The sequence below is a fragment of the Myotis nattereri genome (assembly GCF_964212035.1).
Source record: "Myotis nattereri genome assembly, chromosome: 10".
In the NCBI taxonomy this organism is placed as follows: Eukaryota; Metazoa; Chordata; class Mammalia; order Chiroptera; family Vespertilionidae; genus Myotis; species Myotis nattereri.
The window spans coordinates 71884517-71909710 of NC_138085.1; the positions used below are offsets into that span (position 1 = coordinate 71884517).

General features: G+C 40.8%; 1 protein-coding gene across 2 annotated transcripts in view; it reads right to left on the reverse strand.

Annotated features, from left to right (window-relative positions):
* The window catches only part of BABAM2 (BRISC and BRCA1 A complex member 2), a 353123-nt gene that overhangs the window by 316517 nt on the left and 11412 nt on the right, over positions 1-25194 (reverse strand). For both annotated transcript variants that reach the window (XM_081100973.1, XM_081100974.1), the window contains one exon: positions 6383-6459. In XM_081100973.1, the coding sequence (XP_080957099.1) occupies positions 6383-6459 (77 nt within the window). The remainder of the gene's footprint in view (positions 1-6382; positions 6460-25194) is intronic.

A 25194-nucleotide genomic window follows, 5' to 3' on the forward strand; every position in this document is an offset into this window, starting at 1 on the left:
TACAAAACACAAACATAATCTCTTCAAGAATTAAGTGCTGTAGATCATGAGTAGGGTGGCTATTTTTTACAAATATGCATTTATACAAAGCTCATTGAACTTCCTCTGTGAATTTTACTACAACTGATAAATTTTCACTCATTTTAGTGGCACCATCATAGACTTTAACATGTATTTTATTTATTTTTTTTTAAATATATTTTTATTGATTTTTTACAGAGAGAAAGGGAGAGAGATAGAGAGTTAGAAACATCGATGAGAGAGAAACATCGATCAGCTGCCTCCTGCACATCTCCCACTGGGGATATGCCTGCAACCCAGGTACATGCCCTTGACCGGAATCGAACCTGGGACCCTTCAGTCCGCAGGCCGACGCTCTATCCACTGAGCCAAACCGGTTTCGGCAACATGTATTTTATTTAAATCAACCACTGGAAGATGCACTTTTACAATACTCTTTAAGTACCAGCTGTCTCTTCTACAATAATGAAATTCCAGGATTTCTCTTAAATTCAGATAGCCTTTGATATTTCCCGTAAGAATCTTACACAACTTGGTAACTCCTTCACTGTCCCAAAATTGAAGAGCTGTCTCTTCATATTAATAGAGCTGAGGAAACAGTAACATCATTCCTAATGTACTGCAATCTGCAGGTCCTTTGTGTTTCAATTACTTCATTTGAAATGTGGGTAATTCTTGTAGGAATCAATTCATGAATTCATGGGTAGAAATATACCCTCCTCTTTGTCTTTCATTCTCAATATCCTTAACTGCACAAAATTTCCTTTACTCACAGATAAACATTTATAGGAAACTGTTTTCTAATATCTAAAATATAAAATTTAGTTGTACTAGTATGCTATTTTCACTGATCTGCTTTGAGAAAGTAGAGTAAAATATATAAAGACAAAATTGACACAGACTCCAGATCTGCAAAGTACTGTATGTCCTTTCTGTTTTCTGTACTGTTAAGAGCAATGTTCCAGTTACAAATTCCTTGTATAATAAATAACTTCTAAAAACTGAATTTATGTTGGTAAAAGATAGATACAACAGAATGTCACATTCTCTATAACACCATACTTCAAACAACAAAAATCTGAAAACAAAGATTAATTTATGCATAAATTCATTTCGTCAACAAATACTTAATTGAATATCTTTACTGTGCTAGGGGCTAAAGATATAACTTAATAAATAATACCATCTCCATCTCAAACTTCATTGAGTTTAAAATTATGAAATAAAATTACCATAAGCTTAGACAGTTTGATTCAGCCTTGGTTAAAATTACAATTTAAGTCACACATCATAAGTTTTCAATGGGATTTAATGAAAAACTTCAGATAAAGTTGTATACTATGATCAGTACAAGACCCACCCTGCCATTAAATGATAGTGAAGAAAGAGTAAGATAAAAATCCAAAACAGGAGAGTGAAGAGGAAGAAGAAAGAGTAGCAATCGGTAGATGAGATATTTCAACAAATTCCTAGAAGGCAGAATGCAGATGGAAGAGTAGTACTTGATGAAACAGGGCAGAGAAAACTCTGGCTGCAGTAACATGAGAAAGAGGCTACTGAAGAGCAGGAAGCCATCTGTCCTGGTAAAACCATAAAAACTTGCGGTCATCCAGTGTAAGGAAAGGTAAGAATGAGACATGGGGCTAAGAACAGGGAGATTTACAATTAAAAGCTCCACAGGGAGCACAGCCGATATAGCTCAGTGGTTGAGCATCAACCTATGAACTAGGAGGTTATGGTTCGATTCCCGGTCAGGGCACATGCCCAGGTTGCAGGCTCATCCCCAGTAGGAAGTGTAAAGGAAGCAGCCGATCGATGATTCACTCTCATCATGATGTATCTGTCTCGTTCTCCCTCTCCCTTCTTTCCTTAAATCAATAAAAATATATAGTTTTTTTTTAAAGTTTCACAGGGAATATTTACTGTCACGGTAAGAAATGTCCAAACCTGTAGAAGATTTTTATAAGAGTTTATTTGAGTGAAACTGACAACATATGCCAGGGAGTAAGATCTCAAATGCTCCCACAGAACAACAGTTTTGCAGCTTCTTTTATGCACTTGAAATTAAGGAAGGGATATAAGGAAGACTGGAGAAAGCAAGGAGGGGATAGGATTACAGAATAGTTAACAAGATTATGTGTTCTCTTGAAGGTTACGCCCCCTTAGAGGTATTTCAAAGATGTGTTAACCTAGACGCACAAGCACAATGGAGAGGCTGGTTTAAAATACTTCACTCTATAAGTTATAGGCCTAAATGACACTTTAGACCAGATTAATTTAATTGATATTTTTAAAGCATCTCATCCCAAAGCAGCAGAATATATATTCCTTTCAAGTCACATGGGCCCAGCATTATTTACAAAAGTCAAGATATGGAAGCAACCTAAGTGCCCATCAATGGACGATTGGATAAAGAAGAAGTTATACATATATATCTCGGCCATGAAAAGGAATGGAATCTAACCATTTGTGACAACATGGATGGGCCTAGAGGGTATTATGCTAAGTGAAATAAGTCAGAGAAACACAAGTACCATATGATTTTACTTATACGTGAAATCTAAAGAAAATAAATGAACAAACAAAATAGAAACAGACTCATAGATATGTAGAACAGACTGATGGTTGCCAGAGGGCTGGGTGAAAAAGGTGAAGGGATTAAGAAGTACAAGTTGGTAGTTACAAAACAGTCGTAGGAATATAAAGTACAGCATACAAAAGATCAATAATGTTGTAGTAAATGTCTAACCACTATTCCATACCCCTAAAACTAATATAAAATAATATTGTATGTCAATTATAATTGAAAAATAAAATAACGTTATAGGCCTGGGCATGACTATCCACCACGACCTGCCCAGTTAGGGATTTATAATCAGACTAGAGGCCCGGTGCACAAAAATTTGTGCACTCGGGGGGGGGGGGGGGGGGGGGAGGGTTCCTCAGCCCGGCTTGTGCCCTCTCGCAGTCTGGGACCCCTCGGGAGATAATGACCTGCTGGCTTAGGCCTGTTCCTGGGTGGCAGAGGGCAGGCCCAATCCCTAGGTGCAGCCCCTGGTCGGGCTCAGAGCAGGGCCGATTGGGGAGTTGAGGCACCGCCCCCCGTCATGCACAGAGCAGGGCGGATCGGGAGGTTGCAATGCCACCCTCAGCCACGCTCAGGGTAGGGCCGATTGGGGGGTTGGGGCATCGCCCCATTACACTCAAGGCAGGGTCAATGGGGAGGTTGCAGCGCCACCCCGTCACACACAGAGCAGGGCGGATCAGGGGGTTGGGGCGCTGCGCCCTGTCACTCACAGAGCAGGGCCCATCAGGGGGATTGGGGCTCCGTACCCTGACTCGCACAGAGCAGGGTCGATCAGGGGGTTGGGGAGCTCCCCCCTGTCACGCATGGAGCAGGGCACATCAGGGGGTTGGGGAGCTCCCCCGTGTCACTCACAGAGTAGGGCCGATAGGGGAGTTGGGGCACCGCCCCCTGTCACACACAGAGCAGGGCGAATCAGGGGGTTGGGGTGCCGCACCCTGTCACACTCAGGGCAGGGCCGATGGGGAGGTTATGGCTATACCCCGTCACACACAGAGCAGGGCCCGTGGGGGGCGGTTGGGGCGTCTCCCTCTACCACCCACAGAGCAGGGCCGATCAGGGGGTTGGGGCGCCACCACTGTCACACTCAGGGCAGGGCCGATGGGGAGGTTATGGCTCTACCCCGTCACACACAGAGAGGGCCCATGGTGGGGGGTGGGTTGGGGCGCCGCACCCTGTCACACACAGAGCAGGGCCGATCAGGGGGTTGGGGCACCGCAGCCTGTCACACACAGAGCTGCAGGGAAATCAGGGGGTTGGGGAGCTCCCCCCTATCAGGCACAGAGCAGGGCTGATCGGGGGGTTGGGGCACCTTCCCCTGTCACGAACAGAGCAGGGCCGATAGGGAGGTTGTGACCCCGCCCCCTGTCACACACAGAGCCACAGGGCGATCAGGGGGTTTGGGCGCTGCCCCCTGTCACACTGATCCTGGTGCCGGGAGGCCTCGTGGCTCCGCTGATCCCGGTGCTAGGAGGCATATTACCCTTTTACTATATAGGATAGAGGCCTGGTGCACGGGTAGGGGCCGGCTGGTTTGCCCTGAAGGGTGTCCTGGATCAGGGTGGGGGTCCCCACTGGGGTGCCTGGCCAGCCTGGGTGAGGGGATGATGGCTGTTTATAGCTGGTCACACACCCTTCAGGGTAGGGGTCCCCACTGGGGTGCCTGGCCAGTCTGGGTGAGGGGCTGAGGGCTGTTTTCAGGCTGGGCATGCTTGAAGCTCCCAACCACTCCTTTTTTTCTTTTCTTTTTCTTTTTTATTCTGGGCCAGCTTTAGCTTTGATGCTTGGCTCCAGCTCTTAGGCCTCCGCTGCTGAAAGCAGGTTTCTGGCCTTTGTTTACCTTCTGTATTTGAAACAATGTTGCGATCCTGCTGGCTGAAGCCCAGTGACTAAAGCAGGTTTCTGGGGTTTTGTTTTGCTTCTATATTTGTAACATAGTTTCTTAGAGCTGCAGCTTAGAGGCCAGCAGCGGCAGGCGGGGAACGTTGGATTCCTCCGTCACTAAAGCAAGCAAGTCTCATGTTCGCTTCCAGCTGCCTGGCTGCCGGCCGCCATCTTGGCTGGCAGTTAATTTGCATATCGCCCTGATTAGCCAATGGGAAGGGTAGCGGAGGTATGGCTAATTACCATGTTTCTCTTTTATTAGATAGGATCACCCTATAAGGTTACCCATAGAACCCCACTTTTCGTCCACAATACCAACCCTCTCAAAAAATGTCATGGTGGCCAGATATGTAACTCCAGAAAAAATATGCAAGGAATTTTCTAAAGAAATAGAACAAATAATTTAAGGGAGAGTTATAACAATTAAACTCTAAAATATGACATGTAGGGGTTCCTCATACTAACAGCTAGCCCACCATTAATCCACACACTCAGTGAGCCCGGCCTACACAGAAGTCCCAAAGTTTTATTGTCTGTCTTAAATATAATTGGACAATCAAAAATCACCTTTTATTTGAGGAAAGACTATAGAATAACAGAGGGAGAAAACATATGATAAACAAATAAAAATATAATCCCGGGGTGGGGGGGGAATTAAGATAATTCAGTAAACTTTAAAAAAAACTTCTATACCCTTTCAAAAATATTTTTTTAAATTGATTTTAGAGAAAGGAAGGGAAAGAGGGGGAGGGGGAGGAGGAGGGGAGGGGAGGTGGAGGGGATGGGGCGGGGGAGGGGACGGGGAGGGGGAGGGGGAAACATCAATCAGTTGCCTCATGCTGGTGCCCTGATCAGGCATTAAACCCTCAACCTGGGTATGTGTCCTGAGTGGGAATCGAACACACCACCATATGGACGATCTTCAACCAACCCATACTGGCCAAGGCTGAAAACTTTTAAGATACTGTATTCATAAAATAAGAACAAGACGCTGTGAAAGAAACAGAGAGCAAGAGTGAGAAAGAGCTCTTAAAAATTAAAATACCTAATTATGACTGTGGTAATAAAAAATCATCAGAAGAGCTCTACAGGAAAAGTGGAAGGGTGGAGGGAGACAGGAATCCGAGCAAATTATTTGAGACTTTGTTCCAGCAAGATAAAGGGGTAACCTGTTTACCAAGATATAATTATACAAAACAGATTTCTCAATACATAGATTCTACAAAAAAAGGTCAAATCCAAGAGAACAACAAAGGTAAATCCCATGTGACAACTGTGCAGGAGCAGGCCTGCAGAGCAATCATTCAAGCAATTTATAGACAGAGACCAGAGACAATTACAGATTTAGAGTAAATCATGTTATCAATCTTGACAATGCAAAAGGAAAATAATAGAAAACAAAAGTTGGGAGGTAAAGGGCAGGGGCTATTATCTTCATCTTATAAGGTGGGGAGCCAAAAACACTGTGGTTAATGCGAAACTAAATAAAAGCATACCACGTGCTCATTGTCACTGTAGAGAGACTGTGCTTAAGTAATAACAGTGCTAACTCTGTGCCAGGCACTTACTAAGAATTTTTACAGGCTGTTCATTTAACTGTACAATACAATGCTTTAAATAATCCTTTAAAAATGTAACCAACACAGGAACCAATACTGATGATATAATCACATTAAAGAGGAGGAGAAAGGAGAGATAAAGGGTGAAGTGAAAACAGGCTGATGCTTCACATCTCAGAGGAGGAAGTCAAAAGATAATAATACCTAAAATTGGTAAATCAAGAAACAGAACACCAGCATATTATTTGACTATATAGATCATCCCCAGAAGAACTGAACCCTAAAACAATTTCTGTAATCTACATTTTTAGTAAAACAGTCATCACTGACTTACATTTTAATGTCTCTCCAGCATATGGTATATGCAGTTTAAATCGGTCACAATTGGGTCCAGGAGTCAGTGACGTGCAGCTTTTAAAAAAAGAAAAAGAAAATATTTTTTAAAACTTCACATATTTAAGATATTTAACAAAGTAAATAAAAAGTGATTTATAAATAAAAGATTAATACAATGGCTTACAGAACAAAATAAAAGCCCACAGTGGTCATGGAGGCCAAGACAGTAAGACTTGCCCTAAAACAAATAATTCATTTATCTCACAATAAAATATATATGTCTTCTAACAATAAACACCAACACTGCTTCACTTATTTCTCTCAAAGAAATGTATCCTTCTTCTAATATAGGTATATCGTCCAAAAGAGATCTGTAGTCTTTGATGCCAAGAATTATAAAATAAGAGTAACTTTATGGTCACATTTTAAATACAGATGCTTAGCTTTCACTCAGCACTAAAAAGAGCCCAGGCTCAGCTGGTATGGCTCAGCGGTTGAGTGTTGACCTATGAACCAGGAGTTCCCGGTTTGATTCCTGGTCAGGGCACATGCCTAGGGTGCAGGCTCAATCAATCCCCAGTGTGGGGCGTGCAGGAGGCAGCCGATCAATGCTTCTCTCCCATCATTAATGTTTCTATCTCTCACTCCCTCTCCCTTCCTCTCTGAAATCAGTATTTTTTTTAAAAAAGGGGAAACTTAGTGAAAAATGTGAATTATGATTTTTTTCAACAAATGCTTCTTTATTAAGTACCTATAATAATGAAAAGTAAAAGCTGATGAAACACTGCCTAAAAGAGTGTTCTACCACACGTGTTTTAATGAAAATTATTTTCTCAGTAATAAGTATAAGAACTGTATACACGTACATCAATGACATAAAAGAGGGAACAAAGCTCTCATAACTTGATTAAATAGGCTCTACAATGTGACACTATTGATTTATTTAGCAAACTCTTTAAGTAAATAAACTCTTTAAATAAATAGTGAAAGGTAAATTTGGATTTGAATCCTCTAAGTCATTACTAGGTCCTAGTTACGGAGATCATTAAAGACCCACTATAGAGAGGAAAAGTTGGCAATTTCAGTGCACTTTATATGGTTATAGTGACAGCTGAGAATTAATCTGGATTAACACAGCTAAAACAAGATATAATATAACCCTTTAAGACGCTAGCATTTTTAAGACAATGCAAAACATAAGCAAAATAAATGCTTTCTAATTTAATGCTAAACCTATTATTTCACATATTTTCTGGAGAAAATAATGATTTAAACCATATGTATGCTTCAATCCATCTAAAAAGAACAAAGTAGATGGGTCCAGGGTTCCTTCCCTGAGTCTACGTCAGCTTCCTTTCCCCAGACTATTAATTTACCATTTGGCATGTTCTCCTACACAGCTTCCTGTTTTCTTGGTAATGACGTTTGTGCTTAATAATATTCAACATCAGCTGAGAAGGAAGTCTTCAGCTTTGGCAACCTAAAATAACAGGTGACCGTGAAATAAAATAGGCTCAGAGACCAATAACTGCCTGTTAAATAACTATTAAGTCATAAATTAGAGTGAATTATTGTTAGCTGATGTTCACCACATTTTCATTTTACAGAATTAATTTATTTTCTCTATCATCAATGATTCGACTCAGACTAAATCAGTTTTAGAATTATCAGTTTCTACACTGAAACACAACAGTAAAGAAGCTAGAAGACTGATATGGGCTATCTGAACAGCTATCAAAATAATCTATAAAACAAAATTGCACTAAGGTAGATTTTTTACAAGGTCCTCTAGCAGAATGGAACTATCCACTTGATGACAAATGGTGTTCCTAATACACCAAGTATATCCTCTATATCTCTAGAGCCTGCAATCTATTTCTAGGCTCGACTAGAAAATGATGGATTCAATTCTTAGCATAAGATTTCAAAATGCCATTACCAAAATAAGTGACTCAGCCCAGAATGCTTTTAAAATTATGAAAATAAACTATTTTTTAAATGTGTTTGTCAGTTCATGTGGCGTCAAGTGTTATTCCCAGTTTCTATGCTATATCTCCATTTATGGATGATAGATTTCCAATCTACTTTAGGGAGTATTTTTAAATGTTAGTAAGTACTCCTATAACAGAATTGAGGTTTAGATTAAGTGTTATTTGAGTAGGTATAATGGGCTCAAATATTATTTTTAACAGTTAACTAGGAGAGGGAAAATCTTTTAATTGTTTTAGATGCTTAGGTTATTAATATTTAAGCTTTCTTCTCTAATATGAGCATTTACTTCATTGTTAACAGAAGAGAAAATTAATAGAAAAGTGCAAGATAAAATTACACAGCCATTCATGATTTTTAAAACTCTTTGCAAACAAGGATAAAAAAGGAACTTCTTTAATATGATAAAGGCCGCCTACAACATCATACTTAATAACAAAATGTTAAATTTTTTCCCTTTGAGATAAAAAAAATGAGACAAGGATACTGTGGACCCTGAAAAAGAAGATACCTACTAAGAAGGGCTCCTGGTGGTTAAATGGGCTCAAATTTTCAAATACAGAGCCCAGCAGCCATTTCTACACAGGGGTCTCTCTTGCAAACTGCACTTCACAGAGAAGTCTGCACTTAACCGTCTGCCTGAACTGTGTTTCTGCCATCTGAGCCAGCCCTTATAAAGGAGTTTCTGGAATCCTATTTCAACCAATAGGACTAAAGCTTTCACCATCCAATCAGAGCTGTGCAGCTATGTCCCACCCCACCTCGCCATCAACAGCTTCACCCACCAATCAGAGCAGCTCCATTATGACCAATCAAGAAAGTACCCCTTGGATGAATCAAACTGGGAGGATTTAGAGTCCTCATTTGCATGAGGACAGACCAATCAGGGACCACGGGGTGGGCAGCTCTGTCTATATAACCCTGTAGCTTAGAAGCATACTTTCCCTTTCCAGTGGGGAGCAGAGCTGTCTAGCCAGAGAGGGTCCTAGTCCCAGGGCTGCCCCACAACCATGCTGTATCACAATTGAGATGTTTTACACTTAATAAAGTTTCCTTCTTCACCTCACCCCAAATTGGGGTTCATGTTGGTATTGAATTGGTGCCAACAACCATGGTTGACAATACCTACCTGTTCTTATCACTTTTATTCAACACTGTGCTGGAGGTCCTAGCAAATAAGTAGCATGGGAAAATAAGGATGTAAATACTGAAAAGGAAGAAATAAGACTATATTTTTTTGCAGATAATATGACTGTGCATGTAGAAGTTTTAAAATCTTCATATGCATTACTGGAAATAATATGTTCAGCAAAGTTGCTAGACAAAGAACATACTCAAAAATCCACAGTATACTGCATAAAGCTATATACCAGTGATGGTGAACCTATGACACATGTGTCAGAGGTGACACGCAAACTCATTTTTTTGGTTGATTTTTCTTTGTTAAATAGCATTTAAATATATAAAATAAATATCAAAAATATAAGTCTTTGTTTTACTATGATTGCAAATATCAAAAAATTTCTATATGTGACACGGCACCAGAGTTAAGTTAGGGTTTTTCAAAATGCTGACACGCCGAGCTCAAAAAGTTCGCCATCACTGCTATATACCATCAACAATCACCTAAAAGATTAAAAACTTTTAGAAAGATGCCACTGAAAATAACATCATGATCAAATCTATAGAAATAAATGTCACCAAAAAAGTGTAAGGTATCTATTTAGAAAGCAATTTTTAAGAAGAAAATAAAGAAAAATAAATAAATGAACACAGACATATGTACATAGATTAAATTAATCTGGAACCTCAAAGGCAGATTCATACAATGTTAATAACAGCAGCATACTTTAAAATAGCCCCAAACTGAGCAATTAAAATGTAATTTCAAACTGGATCCCCAAATGCCCATCAGCTATAGGATAGGGAAATAAATTAAGATACAACCATAAAATGAAATATATAGCAATGGAATAAATAAATTACACCTAAATCCAACAATATAGATTAATCCCATAAACATTGATGAATGAAAGAATAAATACTGTATGATTCCATTTGTTTAAAGCTCAAAACCAGAAAAAGCTATAGTGCTTGTGTACTGATAAAAATTTATAGAGCCGCGGGAAAGTGATGACTGTAAGTCAGAACAGTGGCTTATCTATGGGGAGAGAAGAGAGTGGTGACTGGAAGAAGACACAGAGGGGGCTCTGGGGGCACTGCCAACATTCAATTTCTTAATCTAGGTAGCGATAACACAGATGTTCAGGTTTTGGTATTTATTAAGATGTAAGAATATGATTTCCACTACCTGTGTTTCCACAAGCCCTCCAAGTGACTCTGATTCACACTCAAGTTTGAGAGCCACTGCTTTAAATATGGACTATGTCCTGGGCTTAGTAATAATCACAGTAATAAATGCCAGTGGATCAAGGTAGCCACCTGTATATGCAAGTTCACATTTTCCTTTCATGAGGGGTTGATAGCGGTTCTCTCAATTATTCAGTTACCTTCAGCATACTGTGATATGCTACATGAATGTAAGAAATCTACTGCCTAGTTTTAACTATACTAAAGGATTTAAGAAATGAATAAGTGGCTTAAATTGATTCTTGCAAAGAATCTGTGGCTAGAAAATAATACCAACAAGTACAGACAAATCTTAAGGTGGGTGGGGTTGAAAACTAGTCTCATGGCATAGCGCATGCAGCCAATGTTGCATTTCTTTCATTAGTATTTATATATTTTTAGAGATTTCTTTTTCAGCTATAACAGGTGAAAATACCATATTATAAGTAACATTACTAGTACGGTGTTGCTTTTTTCATCTTATATCATTCTTCTTAACTTATGTTTTACATATGTAAATACACATATTTTATAATTAAATAAATATAATATGCATGTATTGGGGGTTCATTAGCAAATTATTTGAGGTGCATAATCAAAAAAGTTCAGATTGCTGCTCTGAGTTAAAGAAAGCAGCCCATTCCAGGAAACTGTAATCAAAAAACAAAAATCAAACTTATGAAAGTCAAACAAGGCACAATTTAAATAACAATTCAAGACAACAATAGATACAAGTCACAAAGCAATTAACATGATTAATTGACAAATTAGTGGTTAAAGAAAATAAGCACAATAGAAGCTGAGAGAGCAGAGAAACCACTTTTAGCCGGGGAAATCAAGGAAGTGTCACTGAATAGGACTGGCTTCTAAGAATGAGTTGGATCTGAAAAGGCTAGGAGAAAGAAAACTATTTACCCACAATTGTCCTTAGATAAGGGTAAATTCAAGGTGACGGAGATATTCTGCTAGACTGGAAGCTCTATAATTAAACAGAGTTAATTAAACTTTGAATCCCTTAGTGCCCAGCAGCATACCTGCTGGACCACAGGAAGCACCTGATAACTAGTGCATTAATAGCGCAGGTGAGCAAGTGGAACTGGCGAGGACAAGCACACTCCAAGGTCATGTCAAAGTCAAAGCAAATTACATAAATGCCCTGGACTGATTCCTGTTCCAACTGTGGGAATGCTGGTAATTCTTACATTAATAAATACTATAAGAAATCCCCAGTGCTCTAGCCGGTTTGGCTCAGTGGATAGAGCATTGGCCTGCAGACTGAAGGGTCCCGGATTCTATTCCAGTCAAGAGCACATGCCCAGGTTACAGGCTCGATCCCCAGAAGGGGAGGTGCAGGAGGCAGCTAATCAATGATTCTCTCTCATCATTGAAGTTTCTCTCTCTCTCTCTCTTTCCCTTCCTCTCTGAAATCAATAAAAATATATTTTAAAAAAAAGAAATCCCCAGAGACAAGGCCAACTTACACACTATTTCTATTCATTTAATGTACAACATCATTTTATAAAAGTAATTTTACACTAAACACTTAATTTGTTCAATAAAAATATTCATGTAACCTTTTTAGGCCACCATTTTCATTCCTTGACCTGAAACATGTACTAAATGGATGTATCCTCAGCCTCTGGATTCTGCGGCTTTATATTTCATATCATTTGTATACAGTTGACCCCTGAACAACACAGGTTTGAATTATGTGGATTTTTTTCAACCAATACTATAAATGTATTTTCTCTTCCTTATGATTTTCTTAATAACATGTTCTTTTCTCTAGCTTACTTTAGTGTATGAATATAGTATATAATACATATAGCATACAAAATATGTGTTAATCAACTGTTTATGGTACCAGTAAGGCTTCCAGGCAACATAGAAACAAACACAGGGAAGCAGCCAAAATGCGAGACAAAGAAACATGCCATAAATGAAAGAAATGGAAGAAAGCAAACTACTGGATATAGAGTTCAAAACCATGGTTATAAAGTTACTCAAGAATCTTCTGGAAACCTCCAAAAAAAATAGAAAAGGACTAGTCAGAGATTAAGTATACATTGACTGAAATAAAGAACAATATACAGGGATTCAACAGTAGAGTAGAGGATTCTGAAAATCAAACCAATGACTTGAAATAGGAGGAAGCAAAAAAACACCCAACGAGAAGAGCAAAAAGAAAAAAGAATCCAAATATATGAAGGTAGTGTAAGGAGCCTCTGGGACAACATAAGCATACTAACATTCACATTATGGGGGTGCCAGAAGAGAAAGAACAAGATATTGAAAACCTATTTGAAGAAATAATGACAGAAAACTACCTGGTGAAAGAAATACAAGCCCAGGAAGTCCAAACAAGTGGAACCCAAAGAGGATCACACCAAGACACATCATAATTAACACATTGCATACTGCATAGAAACCTCGAAGACATACGCCAGGGACCGCACGTTTTTTGACAAGCTGCACGTTATGTAAATCATCATAATGCACTTTAGGTGTTGTTTTTCAATAATTATAACATTTTTATTTACAAAAACAATTAAACAATTAAAGTTCCTAGTACTTTTTTAATGTATAGTACTGCGTAAAACATTTTCCTCTATGAAGAGGGACCAAACAAAATTTACATAAGTATCTAGATTTGCTCCTTTTTCCATGGGCGTGAAAAACAGGAACACTCGTGAGCAGTCCTTAACAGATGGTGCGTGAAACACGAGAAAACTCCTGAGCGGTACTAAATGTGTTAAAATGCCAAGGGCTACAGACAGAGAATCTTAAAAGCAGCAAGAGAAAGCAGTTAGTTACCTACAAGCGAATGCCCATACCACTGTCAGCTGATTTCTCAACAGAAACTGTGCAGGCTAGTAGGGAGTGGCAAGAGATATTCAAAGTGATGAATAGCAAGGACCTACAACCAAGATTATTCTGCCCAGCAAAGCTATCATTTAGAATTGAAGGTCAGATAAAGAGCTTCACAGACCAGAAAAAGCTAAAGGAGCCTATCACCACCAAACCAGTATTATATGAAATGTTGAAGGGTATTCTTTAAGAAGAGGAAGAAGAAGAAAAAGAAAAAATATGAACAACAAAATGGCAACAAATACATACCTATCAACAATTGAATCTAAAAATCAATATAAATGAATAAGAAATCTAATGAATAGAATGAACGGGTGAATAAAATAGAATCAGAGCCATGGAAATGGAATAGACTGATGATTCTCAGAGGGAAGGGGGTTTAGGGGCAGGAAGAGATTAAACAAAGATCTTATATGCATACTAGATGCCCGTGCACTGGAAATTCGTGCACTGGAAGAGGCGTCCCTCAGCCCAGCCTGCACCCTCTTGCAGTCCAGGACCCTTTGGGGGATGTCTGCCTGCTGGCTTAGGCCTGCTCCTGCATTGAGCGTCTGCCCCCTGGGAGTCAGTGCGCATCATAGCAACCAATCATTCTGGTCATTCCGCCGTAACAGTAACTTAGGCTATTATTATATAGACTAGAGGCCTGTTGCACGAAGAGATTCGTGCAATAGGCCTTCCCTTCTCCTGGCTGCTGGCACCGGTTTTCCTCCGGCACACGGGAACCAGGCCTTCGCTCTGGCTGGAGCCGCCTTCTATCCTCCATCTTCACGGCCCCGGCGCGGCCAGAGCCGCCTTCCGTCCTCCGTCTTCTTTTTTTTTTTAATTAAATCTTTATTGTTCAGATTATTGCAGTTGTTCCTCTTTTTTGCCCCCATAACTCCCATCCACCCAGTTCCCACCCCACCCTCTGCCCTAACTCCCTACCCACTGCCCTCATCCATAGATGCACTATTTTGTCCACTCTCTTCCCGCACCCCTCACACCCCTTTCCCCCCCCCCAAGAATAGTCAGTCCATTCCCTTTCTATGCCCATGATTCTATTATAATCACCAGTTCATCAGATTATTTATTCACTTGATTCTTAGGTTCACTTGTTGATAGATGCGTATTTGTTGTTCATAATTTGTATCTTTGCCTTTTTCTTCTTCTTCCTCTTCTTAAAGGATACCTTTCAGCATTTCATATAATACTGGTTTGGTGGTTATAGACTCCTTTAGCTTTTTCTTATCTGTGAAGCTCTTTATCTGACCTTCCATTCTGAATGATAGCTTTGCTGGATAAAGTAATCTTGGGTGTAGGTTCTTGGCATTCATCACTTTAAATATTTCTTGCCACTCCCTTCTGGCCTGCAAAGTTTCTGTTGAGAAATCAGCTGACAGTCGTATGGGTACTCCCTTGTAGGTAACTGAGTTTCTTTCTCTTGCTGCTTTTAAGATTCTCTGTCTTTTGCTCTTGGCATTTTAATTATGATGTGTCTTGGTGTGGTCCTCTTTGGGTTCCTTTTGTTTGGGGTTCTCTGCGCTTCCTGGACTTGTAAGTCTATTTCTTTCACCAGGTAGGGGAAGTTTTCTGTCATTATTTCTTCAAATAGTTTTTCAATATCTTGCTCTCTCTCTTCTTCTGGCACCCCTATAATTCGGAATTTGGTACGCTTGAAGCTGTCCCAGAGGCTCCTTACACTATCTTCGTATTTTTGGATCCTTTTTTCATTTTGCTTTTCCGATTGGGTCTTTTTTGCTTCTTCATATTTCAAATCTTTGACTTGATTCTGGTGATCCTCTAGTCTGCTGTTGGGAGTCTGTATAATATCCTCTATTTCAGTCCGTGTATGCTTAATTTCCAGTTGGTCCTTTATCATAACCTCGAGGGTCTGACTAGACTTCTTGAGGATCTCACTACATTTATCGGGGGTCTCACCAGTCTTTTCGAGGGTCTTACTAAATTTATCAGCAGCTTCTAGAAAGTTCTTGAAAAACCTTAATAGTGTGGTTTTGCACTCTATATCCAGTCGTTTGCTTTCCTCCATTTCTGTCATTTGTGTCCTGTTTCTTTGTCTCCGCATTTTTTTATGCTTCCCTGTGTTGATAAAGTAGTTTTCTGTGCTAAGTGTTCTCTAGGGCCCAGTGGTTCAGCCTCCCCAATTACCCAAGGAGGACACTCTTGGTGCACCCCCTTGTGGTCTTTGTGCACAGTCTTGCTGTAGTTAAGCCTTGATTGTTGTAGCTATCACTGGGAGGAATTGACCTCCAGGCCAATTGGCTGTGAGAACCAGCTATGTCTGCAGTGGGAGAACTTCTGTGCTGGAGACACCCCTCCAGGGCAAGACTTGCTTCAATGGGGCTTTGGTGCTCACTGAGTCTGCCCCCTGAGTGTGTCCTTTAAGGGTCCGAGGAGGTGCAAACTGGATAGTCCCACTCTGACCACTGGGCACACTCGCTCCTGGTTCTCTAGGGAGGTGCTAATCTAGCCTTTGCCTGAGACTACCCAGCAAAAGCCTCTGTGCAGGGCTTGGGTGGGCAGAGCGGGTCCCACGGGATCAACAAGGCGGGGCTAGCAGTGATGGCTGCTCTCAGTCTTGCCCTCAGAGGCTCCACTTCTCAATGTCCCGGTAATCGCTGCAAGCACCTCCGAGAGAAAGCTGCCCTTGAGTTCTGACCGATGCCAGACAGTCCCGCTTCTCCCGTATGAATCTGGGTCCCCAAAGACTCACCTGGAACTGGAGGCGAGACTCCCTCCCGATTGCAAAAGACAACCGCGCCCTCAGCTGCCAGCCTGCTCCATGTGCACCTCTGTACCTTAGTATTTTACTTCCGCACCATTCCTCCTCTGAACCTCGGTAAGCTTTTCTCTTTCCTTCTAGTTGTAGAATTTCCACTCAGCCAGCCTTCCTGTGGTTCTGGATGATGTCTATTCTGTCTTTTAGTTGTATTTTTGAAGTTGTTGTGTGAGACAGCAAACTCTGGTGTTCACCTATGCCACCATCTTGGTTTCTCCCTGTCCTCCATCTTCGCGGCCACAGCCGGAGCCGCCTTCCGTCTTCCGTCTTCGCGGCTCCGGCTCGCCTTCAGTCTTCGCTCCGCCGCTTGGAGCCTACATATGCAAATTAACCACCATATTTGTTGGCCGTTAATTTGCATATCATGCTGATTAGCCAATGGGAGGCGTAGCAAAGGTATGGTCAATTACCCTGTTTGTCAATTATTAGATAGGACTAGAGGCCCGGTGCACGAATTCGTGCATAGGTGGGGTCCCTCGGCCTGGCTGGCAATCAGGCTGATCTGGGCCACAGGAGGTTGGCCAGGGGGAGGGGCCATGGGAGGTTGGCTGACCAGCCCCAATCGGGGCCTATCAGAGCCAGCCAGCCGGGGGGAGAGGCCACAGGAGGTTGGCTTTGGGAGCACACTGACCACCAGCGGGCAGCTCCTGCATTGAGCGTCTGGCCCCTGGTGGTCAGTGCGCATCATAGCTACCAGTCATTTGGTCACTTAGGCTTTTATATATGTAGATATGCATTATCTATGAACACAGACAATAGGATGGTGAAGGCCTGGGGTAGGGCGTTAACTGGGTGGAGGGGAGCAACATGGGGGTTAAAAGAGGGACATCTGTAATAATCTCAACAATAAAGATTAAAAAACTAAAAATTAATTAAAATGTGCATGAATAAAAGAAAAGTGTTTACAAAATGTGACTGTATTGTAAACATTTCTCCTTACTCAAAAGCCATGTGTACTAAGTACAGCACAAGAAACAGAGTCAATAATATTGTAATTTGTGTATATGATATCAGGTGCGTATTAGACTTATGGGGTATCTCCTCATAAGTTATATAAATGTCTAACTACTATGCTATATGCCTGAAAGTAATGTAATATTGAATGTCAACCATAACTAAAATAAAAATATAAATAAGAAAAAGTCATGCTTCCTTGATATATATGCAGAAAACATAAATAGTGCTCTCTGAGTTTTTACTGATCCAACTAACTGAAAATTTTCGTAATTTTGAGAGAAGGCTCATTCTTATAACCATCTATCATATTTGTTCTACTGTATTTATTTTAGAAGAAAAAAAACAGTATTTCGGATTATCCAAAGTGTAGTTAGGAATTACTTATTACTAATGTACTACTGTCTAAACTCTGAGACAGAATTCTAAAAAGGTCAACTCCTCTAGACTGTTAGAATACAGAAACCCTTCTAGAACAGTGCAACTCAAAGTGGGGTCCATGGACCAGTGCTGGACTATAAACTGTTACTATCCATAATGAGATAAACACAGAAATTGAGAGCAAGAATTTAGAAACTTTTATAGCAATTTGTAAGAGTAGCTTTAAGTCTTATGAATCCAATATTTAAAGCTCAGCTTTGTATTCCATGTATTTTTAATTTCATTTTTCTAGTAATTCATTTTTATTGTATTTTACAAAAATATCACTTGGTAACAAATTGGAAATTTTTTAAATTACTTTTAGAGAGACAGAGTCAGACAGAGACAGAGACAGAGGGGCCATCAATTTGTTGTTCCATTTATTTATGCACTCATTGGTTGATTCTTGTATGTGCCCTAACAGGGGATCGAACCTGCAACCTTGGCATATGGGCACCATGCTGTAACCTACAGAGCAGCCCAGCCAGGGCCTAAAAAAATTTTTTTTTAATCCTCACCTAAGGATATGTTTCTACAGATTTTGAGAGGAGAGAAGGGGGGGGGGGGAGAGGGATCAAACCTGCAACCCCCATATATGCCCTAATGGGAAACTGAACCCACAACCTTTTGGAGCACGGGATGACAATCCAACCAACTGAGCTACCCAGCCTGGGCTGAAAATTTTTTTAAACATTTATGTAACTTTGGTCTTTCACCAGAGTTTTAGAACACTTCTCTAAAGATCCTTTAAATGCTGAATGTCCTTGAATATGAAGATAAACTGTTTTACTTTGCTGTCCTCCAATCTCCCTATTCACCTTGGTTTCCCACTGTGATAACAAACACTATTAATTTATTCCTTTCCAAGTGTTCTTTTGATATCTCTGCTAAGTTGACAATAATATCAATATAGTTCACTGCTTAGCATTTATCATCAGCTTATCTGTCTGGTTGCTCATAATTTATAACACTTCATTTGCATTCAGATGTAGCTCCAACAAATTCTTGAATTCATTCCTTATAAGAAGATATTAGTTAATTTGATGATCCAGTCTGGCGGGGTCACCCAATCCACATGACTGCTGCCATAATCCATGGCAGTAAATCATAGAATTTTTTAGACAGTCTAAAGATAGTACAGTTCAGTTTTAAATCCATGTCCCCATGCCTAAAGCAAGGGCCTGCAGAATCCTGAACTCATGCTTAAAGACTTGTTATCTCTGCAATTTTGCCCATTTCCCCAGATTCTCAATTCTCCATTTGAACTATTTTGGTTCCCAGAATCCTTTTCTGACTTACATATTCTTTTATTCCTTATGTAAATATATCCAAAGATGAATTTAATAAATATATAACACGAGCTTTTCCCATATATTTTCTTCTAAGAGCATTAAAATTTTAGCTCTTGTGGTGCGGTCTTTGATTCATTTTAAATTTTGTGTACAGTGTATGATAAGGGTCCAATTTCATGTGGATATCCAGTTTTCCCAACACTGTGGAAAAGACAGTCTTTTCTCCATTAAATGATTTTGGCAGCCTTAGCCATATATCTGAGGGTTTACTAGTATTTCTGTGCTCTCTATTCTCTTCACAATTAGTCTTTATGTCTTTCTTTATGCTAGTACCATGTTCTTTTTTAAAAATATTTTATATGTTTTTATTGATTTCAGAGAGAGGAAAGAAGAGGGAGAGAGAGATAGAAACATCAATGATGAGAGAGAATCATCAATTGGCTCCTCCTGGGGATCGAGCCTGCAACCCAGGCATGTGCCCTGAACTAGGAATTGAACCATGACCTCCTGGTTCATGGATTGATGCTCAACTACTGAGCAACACTGGCCGAGCAGTACCATGATCTTTTGATTCCCATAGCTTTGCAGTAAATTTTGAAATCAGGAAGCGCAAGACCTCCAACTTTGTTTTTGTTTTTGTTTTTTCTGGGTGGTTTTTTTGTTTTTTTTTTTGGCTATTCAGCATCTCTTGAGCTTCCGTATGAATTTTAGTATGCTTTTTTTATTTCTGAAAAAAAACATCATTGAGATTTTTATAGGGATGGAATGGAATCTATCAATTCCTTTGTTTAGTATTGACATCTTAATATTAAGTCTTCAGTGAACGCAGGATGTCTTTCCATTATCTGTGCCTTCTTTAATTACTTTCAGCAATATTTTGTGATTTTTTGAGTATTTAAGAGTCTTTTGGCTTCTTGATTAAGTTTATTCCTAAGCAGTTTATTCTTTCTGGTTTTTATCGAAGCTCAATCACTGAGCCACACCAACTGGACATGAAATAATGGGTCTTTTTGTTTGTTTGTTTTTGTTTTATTTGTTAATCCTCACCCGAGGGCATTTTTCCATTGATTTTTAGAGAGAGTGGAAGGGAGGGGGAGAGACAGAGAGAAATATCGATGTAAGAGAGACACATTAATTGGTTGCCTCCTGCACATACCCCACACACCAGGGAATAAGACTGCAACCAATGTATGTGTCCTTGACTAGAATTGATCCCTGGACCCTTCAGTCCACAGGCCAACGTTCTATCCACTGAGCCAAACCAGCTAGGGCTGAAATGATGTTTTTTAAATGAAAAGAGTCTTAGGAGTTCATATATGAAAAAAAAAACAATTGTTCTAAGGGCTTCATACCTACTTAACAGTGGAACATCAAATTGTTCTCCAAAACTTCCACTTGATTCAAGATTTCTTATCAATAAGTTAGCAAGAGCAAAGGTTGAGATAAAAACCTTTTCAGAAAACAAAAAGGATATATTTTTCAAAAAGTCAAGAGAAACAAGGTTAATGGGAAAAACTACTTTCATAACAAGCCATTAGAAAGATAACCAAATTACTCAGGAAACGTGGCCCTGAAAAGGAAGATTACAAAATTATTTCTCAAGAACATGGCACCAAAAAACAAGATTAGTCAAGTAACATGGATGCTAAAAAGGAAGCTGGTCTACATGGATATAAGGCATACATGGGCATTTTAACAGTGACGGTATAGGAATAATTAATTTGGAATACATGTATGTGCCTGTTAACATGTACTAAAAGAGCCTCACCTATCTTCTAATCCTAAAGAACTTGGCAAATGTTTTGTTCTAATAAAACAAAACATTTTACTCTAGTAAAAGAAAACAAAAAATACTACCTTAACATTGCACAGAATAGAGGGGACAAAGATAAAAGTAGGAATGAGTTCTTGTTTTCTTGAACAATGCAAAGCAGAGGTAGGAAGAGACTAATCTCCTATCCCCTTTCGTTTACACATTAGACTGGCTACTTCCCTTCACCTCTTCCCTAACCTCCATACCAAATGAAGCCACTCTGAAACGAAGTCACTGCAAGATATGAAACGCCCAAAATTCACAACCACCTAAAACTCCAGATCCAAATTTATTCTAGCACTTACCATCCCAGACTCTGTGGAAAGAATGTGGAATCCTAGCAAAACTTCCCAAAGTCGGTGATTTCAGAGTTCACTGGGACAAGGCCAATATTACCACTTTGACTTTTTCCCAAAAAAATACTAAGAACAAAATATAAAATATCTGACAGCACTTTGAAATGTTAAAATATTGCTGAACTATTTAATCAACTGTCTTACACTATTATAATTAAAAGAAGGCTGCACAGGCAGCTACTCAGGTTAAAGATCTAAACGTAGAAAAGAGTATGAGCCGAGGCATGAGGACTAAGGAAATTTTGTTTCTTCTGGTTAAAAAAAAAGCCCAAGAAATAATTCCTGAAGGACAACCTAGACTCAGTAATAGCACTCAAAATATCAACACCACACACGTGTTCACTGGCTTTCTAGATGCTCTGGCTTCTAGACAAACACTCCAGATCCTAGCAAAAATTCTGCCCTGTAACATCCACTGATTGGTTGTTGCCAGGGCAGGGGATTATTGGTCAATGTAGCTGGTCCTCAGGCAGCCATTGTGCTACTTGTCTGGTTTTGCTGCTTTTTCTGGGCCTGGAGCTGAAATACAACTGAGGCCTAGATGTTATCTTTAGGAAGGAAAAGATTAGGGGATATAAACCGCCTGACCAGCGATATGAAAGATCAGGAGACCAAACCGCATGACCAGTGATATGCTAAGGGAGGATAGGTTACCCTGAGGGCAATGTTTTTGTTTTCCCAGTTTTGCCCCTTGCTAGGCATCCAGGGCTTTCTGCTCATGTCTAACATTTTCCATCTCCTGAATTAGCAAATAATCTTTAAAAATTTATAATACTGATATTATCAAACTGGAGAGAAACTGGCATCCTCATATACTGCTAGTGGAAGTGGAAGCTGATAATACATTTCTTAAAAGAAATATGTATGTTTATGTATCCTTACATATAAATATACCAACATATTAAATAGATCAAAAGTCTTAAAATTTACATACTCTTTGGCTCCAAAATTAAAATTTTGCTGACAGATAGGAATATATGCATTCATTTAGGCACTTTTATTTTTTATAGACCCAGAGAAGATCTCCTGATAATGAATCTGACAATCTATACTAATAAAAGGGTAATATGCTAATTAGACCAGGTCTACTGAACATCTTCCGGTCATCCTGCCTTCCTTCTGGACAAAGCCATGGTGGCGGGGGTCGAGGCAGAGGTGGCTAGGGGCGATCAGGCCGGCAGGGGGGAGCAGTTAGGGGCGATCAGGCTGGCAGGGAAGGGCCGTTGGGGGCAATCAGGCTGGCAGGGGAGGGCAGTTAGGCAGTGATCAGGCAGGCAGGCAGGCGAGCGGTTAGGAGCCAGCAGTCCCGGATTGTGAGAGGGATGTCCAATTGCTGGCAGTCAGACATCCACAGAGGGGTCCCGGATTGAAAAGGGTGCAGGCTGGGCTGAGGGACCACCCCCCATGCACAAATTTCATGGACCAGGCCTCTAGTCACCTAATAAAAGGCCAGGTAAACCGGTTTGGCTCAGTGGATAGAGCGTCGGCCTGTGGACTGAAGGGTCCCAGGTTCGATTCCGGTCAAGGGCATGTACCTTGGTTGCAGGCACATCCCCAGTGGGAGATGTGCAGGAGGCAGCTGATCGATGTTTCTCTCTCATTGATGTTTCTAGCTCTCTATCTCTCTCCCTTCCTCTCTGTAAAAAAATCAATAAAATATATTTAAAAAAAAAAAAAAAGGCCAGGTAGCTGCCTGATCACATTGCCTGAGGCTCAGTAATTGGCAAACCCACCTACACACAAAGAGCTTCAATTCACATTTTAATGCCTTTCTCTTTAATAGACATGAACAGCCAAGAATCATCAGTTTGAAGAAAGCCATCAACATGAAAGATAATTCAAGGTACAGAGAAAAAGATGTTTGTGGAGTTTTTTTTTAATACTCACCCAAGAATATGTTTATTGATTTGAAAGAGAGAGAAACATCAATGTGAGAAAGAAACACTAATGGGTTGTCTCTCATATGCGCCCAGGAATCAAACCTGCAACCTTTTTGGTGTATGAAGACAATACTCCAACCAACTGAGCCTCCCAGCTGTAGTAAAAAAATATTTTTTTAAAACTGGGAGAGACAGAAATTGGCACAGAACCTACACAGAACGTTCTCTAGAGACAGAACTTCGCTGGAGAGAACATGGCAAAAGATCCTGGACAGAAACTGGCCTCAGAACCTAGAGACAGAACCTAGCGAGAGAACATGGCAAAAGATCCTGGACTGAACCTGACTACAGAAATTGGCAAGAGAACCTGACTAGAACCTGGTGACTGAACCTGGCTGGAGAACCTAGCGAGGGAACATGGCTACAGAACCTGGCTGGAGAACCTGGAGAACCTGGCTGGAGAACCTAGCAAGAGACCATGGACACAGAACCTGGCTGGAGATCCTAAACAGAACTTCGCTGGAGATCCAGACCAGAACCTGACTAGAACCTGGTGACTGAACCTGGCTGGAGAACCTGGACACAGAACCTGGCTGGAGACCCTAAGCAGAACCTCTCTGGAGATCGAGACCAGAACTTGGCTGGAGATCCTGGCTAGGCTGCTGATCAACTGAACACTGTCTCTGTGTCCTTCCTTCTTCGCCGACTCCGTCTACGCCTTTGGGAACCCCTGGACCCGCTGGGGTTGGACCCCGGCACTCTGACACGTGTGTCATAAGTTTGCCATCACTAGACTAGAGGCCTGGTGCACGAAATTTGTGCATGGGGGGGTTGTGTGTCCCTCAGCCCAGCCTGTACCCTCTCCAATCTGGGACATCCCTCTCACAATCCAGGACTGCTGGCTCCCAACCGCTCGCCTGCTTGCCTGCCTGATTGCGCCTAACCGCTTCTGCCTGCTAGCCTGATCACCCCTAACCACTCTCCTGCCAGCCTGATTGATATCTAACTGCTCCCCGGCCGGCCTGATTGCCCCAAACTGCCCTCCCCTGCAGGCCTGGTCTCCCCCAACTGCCCTCCCCTGGAGGCCTGGTTCCCCCCAACTGCCTTTCCCTATAGGCCTGGTCCCCCCAATTGCCCTCCCCAGTTGGCCTGGTCACCCCCAAATGCCCTCCCCTCCAGGCCTGGTTGCCCCCAACTGCCCTCCCTTGCTGGCCATCTTGTGGTGGCCATCTTGTGTCCACATGGGGGCCGCATCTTGTGTGTTGGAGTGATGGTCAATTTGTATATTACCGCTTTATTAGATAGGATTTGCACTACCTATGGACACAGACAATAAGGGTGATGAAGGCCTGGCACAGGGTGGGAACCAGGTGGAGTGGGGCAATGGGGAAAAAGGGAGACACTTGTAATACTCTCAACAATAAAGATTAAAAAAACCCGTAAAAATATATATATATTTTTTTTTTAAACTGTAAAAAAAAAAAACTGTAAATAATCAATTGTACCTCAATTTTTATAAAAACTATAATTACTATCCTTACAGAAAAGAGAAGGTACTGCATCCATGAAACTACAACAATATGTGTGTTAAAGGTCTCCACAATTACAGATCAAGGCCTCCAAGATTTGAAGGGAAGATAATTTGCAACCTAGACTTCTGTACCTGCCCAAAGTATCAATCAAGTTTAAAAGTAGAATTAAAGACATTTTCAGACCTCCAGGAACTCAAAAAACAAACCTCCTCCTCTCCCTTTCATGGGCTGCTATTGGAGTACATGCTCCAACAAAACAAGAGGACACAAGAAAGTAAGATATGAGATTCAACACAGGACAGAGGCTAAGGGAAACCCACAATGATAGCTGTATGACACATCTAGACAACAATCAATTCAGATTAAAGCAGTTCCTCCACCAATCTTCCCATCTCAACAGATGGAATGACCATCTACCAACTTGCTCAAGCTCTCTCACATGCCAAATTGAACATCCTCATGATTGTACCTTCTAAACAGTTTACAATCCCTTCTTTCAGCCTCCAATGCCACTTCCATATTCTAAGACTCTGTCATCTCTCACCTGGTCTACTGTAACGGACAGCTAACTAGTCTAC